Below are 8854 nucleotides of genomic sequence, written 5' to 3'. Positions count from 1 at the left end.
CTTAAGCTATGCACACCAGGCCTGGGGATGTCAGCTGCAGTGTCACTGGGAAACTTCACAGCTTTGCCTTAAGGCACTCATTTTTCACTCTGGTGGTCAGAGCTGTCCTGTTGGTGCCCCGTGGCAATTTAGATGACATGACTGATGCTGCTTTGTCTTATCTATGCAGAGAAAAAAAGAGATTGTTCCAACTTGTTTTCTCTCTTTTGTTAAAACCTAATTTTTCTATCAAGACCCAAGGTTTTATAACACCTTTACACATTACTAAACACATAAATACAAACAGGTGTGGCATTTGACACCTATCAATGAAAACATGTCACATGTGAAAAGTGGCTGAACATTTTCAATTAGTGTGTCATAAGGAATTGGTCACCAGATTTAAAGTGACGCTCTCTTGTGGAGACTGTGAACACAACAGTAAATATATGACGTGTGGGTGGAGCTGTAGGTTCAGACCTGCTGTACCAGCTCTTACTCTGTGATCAGGGAGTTGTTACAAAGGATGCCACCAGTGGAAAACGAGCGCAGGGAAGGATGAAGCCAAATTTAGGCTATTTGATTTACTTTTACATCCTCCAGAACCTAACAACAACACTATTTAGTGCGTTGAATACCTCTGTTGCCAGAAAAAATGACCTAATCATGCATGTATTTCCCTCTATCTACAGGGGCTATTATTTTATTTCTATTCTTCAAATAGTATTCTTCGCTTGGTAAATTTTGCGTGATAAATTTTGACTGCGAGGACGGCCGCTTGATTGTCTTGGTGGAAGGAGAACGCAAATGAGACTGAAAACAATGCCCAACACACTGCTTTCCACAGCAAACTTTCTCTAAAGTTCTCTTTATGGCGTTTCAAAATGACAGACTCTAACTTGAGGAACGAAAGCAACTATGGGATCTATTTCACTGAAGCTTTCAATGGATCTGTTTTGGACCATATATTTCCGAACGACAGCATCACGACGTGCAGGAACTTCACACTGGACTCACAGGTTATCGGGGTTGGGATATTTCTCTCCGTTTTTATTTTGGTGGCAATTGTTGGGAATATTTTGGTCATCCTGTCTGTGCTGTGTAATAAACATTTGCAGACTGTGACAAACTTCTTTATTGTCAATTTAGCCATGGCAGACCTGCTGTTGAGCATTATTGTGCTGCCTTTCTCCGCGTCTTTGGAGGTGCTGGGATGCTGGGTGTTTGGCCGTGTTTTCTGTAACATCTGGGCAGCGGTGGATGTGCTTTGCTGCACCGCATCCATCCTCAGCCTCTGCATCATCTCCATCGACCGATACATAGGGGTGAAATACTGCCTCAAATACCCCAGTATAATGACAGAGAGGAAGGCAGTGGCTATTTTAATCTTAGTTTGGGTGTCATCCACGGTTATCTCTGTCGGACCGCTCCTGGGATGGAAGGAACCGCCGCCTGTCGACGAGAGCATCTGCAGGATCACAGAGGAGCCGGGATACGCGCTCTTCTCCTCGCTCTTCTCTTTCTACCTCCCGCTTATGGTCATTCTCATCATGTATTTTAGGGTCTATGTGGTGGCCCGCAGGACTACTAAGAGTTTAGAAGCGGGCGTCAAACGAGAGAGAAATAAGTCGATGGAAGTGGTCCTTCGGATACACTGTCGCAGCGTGCTGGAGGACGCGCGTCCGACCAGCTCAAAGAGCAACAAAAACCACCCGTTTCGAAGTTCTCTCTCTGTGCGGCTGATGAAGTTCTCCAGGGAGAAAAAAGCTGCTAAAACCCTCGCCATCGTCGTGGGGATGTTCATCCTGTGTTGGCTGCCCTTTTTCTTCCTTCTGCCCATGGGTAGGTCTTATAACTTTATATTTCTGTTCAGTGTGTGCGTAAAATGCGCTCTCGTGCGTCTTGTGCAAAGTAACAAAAGTGCACAGATAGTCATGTTTTATGAATGACATGTAACTCTATATCAGAATTAGTAGATATCGAGGGCATGTTAAAAGGGTCATTTTAAAAAAAAGTCTAACACATTGATTACCTGCAAGTTCTGTTGCCTATTTGAATTTGTAATTCTCAGCACCCCAGCTGATAATGATGTTGATGTAAATCGTTGGCAGTAATATGAGATATGTTTAGATTGAATGTGATAATTAACGCAATCGCGTCACTGGGAGTGAATTGAATTTTCTCAGATCTGATAAATAAATAATCCTGATAATTACAACAGACCCGCGTAGGTTAACAGTGCAACCCTGGCACCAGTATTTAACCAACAAGTTCAAGAAAACCTGTGGGCTACAGTAAGATTAAAGGCACATCAGAAAACTTCACTCGCTGTTTATTTGGGGAATTAAATGCATATTTGGCATGTATAAAAACTAAGATTGTTATCTCGTTATTAAAAACAGTTTTGATTAGAAAAGGTCTGCAATAGCAACGTGATTATTAATGTTGATTGTTTTCATGCCTATAATTTTCTGCGAGCCAATTTTATCAGATGGTTTATATCCCATTTATAAAAGAGCAGCAATAATAGACTGACATTCTTCAGTAATGTGCACGCTAAAACTAAATGTTCCCAGCACCCTACACACGTCACAGCTGCCCAACAGTTCCCGTAGTCTACCTGTTTTAGTGGGAGTGCCACATAGTAATGTAAAATAATGATACAAAGACCTTGTTTTTGTTAGGTTAGTGTTTTGTTAAAGGTCTGCAGTCTTTGCAGTGAAAGGTCACTGCAAAATGATTACATTAAATGCCACCTGAAAGTCTTGAAAATACAAAAGGATTTGCATTGAGGAGTAGAAAAATATAGGCGTTCATGTTGAGACTACCTCTGATATTGGACCCAGTATTGAAAGGATGATATAAGAGGAAGGGTGGAGCATGAATAAAGAAAAACAGTCATTCGCTAATCACTGCAGATGGTTGAAAGGGCGCCTCAGTGGGGATGACCAATGCAAGTCATTATGGCTATACATAAATCAAACTGACAAATGCAAAATATATTTAGACTGTACTTACAGAAAGTAATAGTATTAACACACACACACACACACACACACACACACACACACACACACACACAGACACACACACACACACACACACACACACACACACACACACACACACACACACACACATTTACAGGGGTGCTCATGGATTTTCATTGGCATATATTTCATGTAATTGATTGTAAAAGCCATTATGAACGAATGGCCGATATTTTATCAGATACAGCACTCTCAGCACTCTCATTCCTGCTTTACATCCAAATTTATAGAATTGAATGATTAGTGAAAAAAAATCCTGCAGGGAGAGAGAAGGTGCCAGATATTGAACGTGTGCTGCTAATCACTTTATTCATTCAGTCAGTGGAAGTGAAAAGGGCAAGTTTATTTGTACCAGGAAGTCTTAGTCACAGAATAAGGATCAGGGGCAAATAAGGAGACAGCAAAGGTAACTTGAAACATGACTTTTTGAGCTGATTATAACACATTTTTATATTATACTATTTTCATTAACACTATCATATATTAAATCTTTGCTCACATGAGACTGCCTGCCTTTGTGAAACGTTATCTTATATTGTAAAGAGGTTTCATGACTCTCACTGTGGCACTATACTGAAAATCAATTTAAAAGAAAAACTATTCAAAAGATGACAGAAAGAAGAACTCTGCCAAATGGAAGATTTAGCTGTGAGAAAAAAATCTAACAATATCTTGAGTAGTTTCTTTTAAATGTTTGATTCCTTATAGATGGTAGAGGCCACTAATTTAGAGGCCTTGCATGATAAAGAAAGTCAGACTATCTTGAACACCTTTATCATCTAAACTAACTTGTAGTGTCTGTATAGTATCTTATAGATGTAATTTAAATGATCGATTGTATTTTTAGGAATTTAAGCTCCTTGCTGGAAACCATCTGTCCTCTTGAATCCCTCCAGAAGTTTAACACATGCTGTTCTGCAATTTGACCCCAAACTTTGACCTCCCTGGAGGAAGTGGTCCCCACAGGGAATAGTAAAGTTTCACATTGTTGTTTGTAACAATTCATTCCAATGGGGGTTTTCTGGATGATTGATACATGTGGAGCTCTCGCAACCCACAATTTATGCGGCTGCTCATCCATACTTGGTCAGTTGGATGGATTGATGACGTTGGTACGTTGTAGGGACACATCATTAATGAGTAACCTTTTGCTGAGAGGCAGACATGCACTTTTTAGCACCTCTTATACCAACGAGGCCCTTTCTCTGTGATGATGCAAATTTAGACAGAGCAGTCTGACTCATCTGAAAGTCAAGTGAGAGTGCCCTAACACACCATTTGCGTATATTAGTGCACCGGATTCATGAATACTGTTTTTTTTATTGCCAGAAACTGATGGAATAAAGAGAAATTGCTTTTTGGATTTACTTCGAATGCATTCTGCCTCCCAGTCATGAATAAAACACAAAGCACAACCAGATTGCACAGGGAGTTTAGAATGAGCTTTTTAGTATGAATAGTTTTTTAACTGTAATTAGTAATAACATGCATGATAGTATAACATTGCTACCATAAATCCAACCAGTAAAACTGTACATTGTGACTGTTCAAATAATAATAATACCATCTACATACTTGACCTCTGTATAAATTTTCAAAAATATACAAGAACATTGAAACGATGCACTTGTCTTATGAGGATGATCTGGCTGTGCACTGAATGTGTAATTAGAGACCTTCTGTCATCATAACAACAGTTCATGCATTGAGATTAATAGTATAATTAAGTTTTTTATTACTTCAATTATACTTGATCACTATGCCTATGCTTTCATTGATTGAAATTGTTTCATTTGGCCTTCAGCTCATACAATTTATTATTTTCATTTGTGTGCATTATAGTTGTTCATCAACTAAAGTACTCAAGTTTCCCTTCCTTGTTTTTGAGAAAATCTACTGTAATACTTGCAGTTACAATTGCTGTTAGTAAGTATTTGTGGTAGGTTTATGCATTATTATGCATTTGGCCACTATGGTTTGAACACCAGTGGTTATGGGTGTATTCACTAGACTACAACATGGTCCTTGGTGGCCATATGTTGAGACTGAGTTTTAAAAGCCCTGGCATCAAATGTTCGCCTTCACAAGGAATACTAAATGTCAAAAAGATAATTCCCTAAGCTCTGTACCTGAGGACTGATCAAGGTTGTGTCTGCTCACACAAAAGAGCCGTCATAAAAGTTTGTTGGAGAAATTGCACAAGTCCCCAGATGCCTTGACTGACTTCAAAGTGAGGCATTCATTTGCTGTTCGGCTTTATGATTTGTACAAGGATATGAGTCAGTGTGAACTTTTAAAAAATCACATCCTCAGAAAGGATTTAAAATTGCAAATATCTTCTGGGCACTAGACTTAAAAGACAGTGTTATCTCAACAGCAATACAACTAAACAAAATAAAAAACTAAAAATATAACCTGACATCATGGTGTTGTGGTAGTGCATCAGACGGTGAATCACTTTCTGTCAGCAATTAAGGTGATGTCATGTCAGTGAGAAGAATCATTGGAGACCATCACTTCCTTTAATCACTTTATTTAATCTTTAACCATGTTGAGTCAGAACTGGTTTACAGATGATCATTTCAACAAAAAGGGAATCAAAGTATGCTTAACACTGAGTACACGCTACAGAAAAGTTTCAAGGGTCTGCCTCAAGTTTTCATGCCACAGTTTTGTCTGTGAGTAAATGGCACAAGCCTCCTGTTTGCAGTTGTCAGTGCACAGTATGTTGTTGGTAGCTGATGTCAAAACAGTATGAAACCAGTACTTTGAAAATCACATACAGACCATTTCAGCTATTTCACTGTACGCAAATGAAAATGGACTTCTGGGCTCAGGCACCGCAGACTTGACATTAGCCCTGTGATATGTTTCCACTGTGTCCAGGGTCAACTCTTTGTTGAATTCAAGCCCAGGGAGAAGAGAACAACTAGAAAGCAATAGGAAAAGGCAACAATCCATGAAAAACAGCATGTCATAGCATGTCATCGCAAAATTGACGTTGCAAGTATAAAGAAATGAGCAAAGGAGCTGGAGATCGGTTGTTTGTGAGCTCTACAGGAAGCAGCTTTCATTAAAAAAATGACCTTTTTAACTCAAACATTTATGCTTTCATTTATGTTTAATCACCATGCTGTAATAGTATATGCAAGAAATCTACAAAACAAAAAAACCTGTATTGATTTCAAAAGGCTTTAGGCAATCACTGTCCTAAATTTTCATGCTCCATCATCCTGAGGAGGGTATTTAAAAGTTGTCCATGGCAGGATTCATGAGTCCATGACTCAAGTACTGTTAAACTGAATCTGTGCTGACTACATCTCATATAAAACATTACAACCATCTTACAAGTTTCCTTTTAGAATCTCAGAGAATGTATCTTTTTAAATACCCTTTGCATTGTTAGCAGCCTGGTCAATATAAGAAAAGTATGCATTAATTAACATTATTTAAGAGAGCATTTATATACTATATGAACACATCTTATCATCACATATTCTGTCTCTATTCTACTGAAGCACAGGCATCATGATAGAGTTCTGTGGGCTTGTGGTTGAAGCCTGTTCTGTAAATATCTATCCCATTAATGAAAGTCCACCAAAATGTCAGAACCTCCTCTGTTCCTATTAATAAACACAACCAAACAGCTACTGCTGCAAAATAAATCATTGCCAAACAATGCCATGAATATCATACTATCAAATGCTGAAAAATATATATACATAGAACACTAGGCCTTTTTCACAGAGGACATTTTGACATGTCACAATAAGAAAAGTACAGATGTAAATAATAAAATGAATGATGGCTGAATTCCATTTAGCTGCTTCAGTTTAAGGTCTTGATATTGTACCTAATGGCTCATTGTCACACTGTCATGGCTTACTGGTACACTTGAGTGGAACGGAGCCACTGTTAACCAAATTAGCTTCATCTGTGCTCTTCCCACTATGACAAGTCAAAATGTCTGCAGTGAAAAAGATCTATACAGCTGTGCACACATTGCATTGTTGTGTGTGTAGTGTGTGAGTCATAGAGAGCAGAGCAGAGCAGAGGAGAGGAGCAGATTCAAAACCACTTTAATAATGGGGTCCTATATTGTTTTGTACATAAAAAATGAGGTAACTTCTCTGATTGAAAGCAAAACTTGAAACAAAAGAAACCATTTGTCAACCATTTATTTCTCAACTCTCAACTGGAAAAAAATCATAATCATAAATGTGATATGTCTAAAAAAAAATGTTTAGAACAGAAACTCTACTTTTCCTACATTTTTGTTAAATTTCTTTTTAAGGTATTCTTAAATGAACATAGAAAGCAATATGCTGTACTTTAATTGTGCATTTACTCACATATCTTCCTGATGGATCTATCTCTTTCCAGGTTCCTTCTTCCCGTCACTGAAGCCATCTGAAACTGTATTCAAGGTGGTCTTTTGGCTGGGCTACTTCAACAGCTGCATCAACCCCATGATTTACCCCTGCTCCATCAAAGAGTTCAAGCGGGCTTTCACTCGGCTCCTCAGGTGCCAGTGTCACCAAAGACAGAGGGTCCTGCGTCGCTTCTATGACCAGAGGTGGCGGACAGCTGTCAGGGGAATGACAAGGGATCAGAGAGGAGAATATAAACCTGGCTATGCTGTGCACGAATCCTATGGCAGCTCTTTGTTACACAAGGGGAAAGGGCGTTCGCTAGGTTTCAGGAGATGGAGCCTGTTTCCGCCGCTGCAAAAGTCCTCCTTCCAGCTCAAAGAGAAAGTGAACAATCTGTCAAATAAAATCAAGGGAGGGACAGGAAAAGGTACCACACCTGCAGTGGGCCGGATTGATATAGTCGACACAGTCTCTATGGGGATTTACAATGCCTGTGAGCAGAGCAGCTATCAGTTATATGATCTGGCAGAATGTTATGGCCTGAAAGAGACTGACATTTAGAGGGGCACCAGAGAATGTTTTATTTATTTTCAAAGAGCCGTATTGGACCAACATGCAAGAAAGACTGATAGGGCATAATTTTGTGTTCACAGAATATCTTGGAATCAAAGCTTGATCAAAGCCGTGGACTAAGAATGATGGATTGAGCCCAGCATAAACATGACGAACACTTTATATCAATCCCTCATGACCATCATGTTTATTTAGATGAAACTTCCTGTGAACATCTTAAAGCAATGTTTTCGGAAGTGGACACAAAACTAGCCAGTTCCTTGGACTTCACTTTACCGCTGTCACTTTGAAGCTCTGTGCGTTGGCACTCCGTGACCCAAAGTTCACCTGTGTATGCACTTTTGGCATTTTTATTATCATTACTCCTCTTTCTTTACGTTTATATCAGGCAATCCATGTCTTTATTAGCCATCTGACACTGTGTGATGACTGTGATTCAGCTGATTTAAAAAAGAAAAAAAAAAAAACTGTAAGTGACTGAAACAAATGTTTTGAAGCTCTAACAAAGGGACATTAGAGTCATGAGAGCAATTTCTGTTGTTGCTAGAATGAACTTACTCAAATGTAATATGTGTTAGAATGAATTATGATACTACATCTATCATTTTGTTTTGACAAGGCATTGTAAAGATAAAGGGCCAGCTAAGAATTAGAGTGCTGCACAGTATTTATTATGACTGTTGGATTTATAACTGAACTTCTTTCCGTTGATATGTTCACTTGTTCAAATAAAAACCCATACATGTACTTGGCCCACCTAACTGTAATTTTCATCGCCAAGTGAGTGCTGATGTGAAATGAACATGCTTCTTTTGTTTTTTCTGATGTTATGTTTGTTTATGTCAAATGAAAAGCAAAATAAAAATGGGAGAAAGTTGA

General features: G+C 38.9%; 1 protein-coding gene across 1 annotated transcript; it reads left to right on the top strand.

Moving 5' to 3' along the window:
• Positions 1–473: 473 nt before the first annotated feature.
• On the top strand, positions 474–8854 carry adra1d (adrenoceptor alpha 1D). Its single transcript, XM_067584707.1, has 2 exons — positions 474–1821; positions 7413–8854. The coding sequence occupies exons 1-2, from the start codon at positions 864–866 to the stop codon at positions 7961–7963; spliced, it is 1509 nt and encodes a 502-aa protein (XP_067440808.1). The 5' UTR covers positions 474–863; the 3' UTR covers positions 7964–8854.

Source organism: Thunnus thynnus, chromosome 3 (genome assembly GCF_963924715.1).
Source record: "Thunnus thynnus chromosome 3, fThuThy2.1, whole genome shotgun sequence".
NCBI lineage: Eukaryota > Metazoa > Chordata > Actinopteri > Scombriformes > Scombridae > Thunnus > Thunnus thynnus.
Note: the sequence above shows the minus strand (reverse complement) of the source record. Positions and strands in the feature narration are given on the sequence as shown.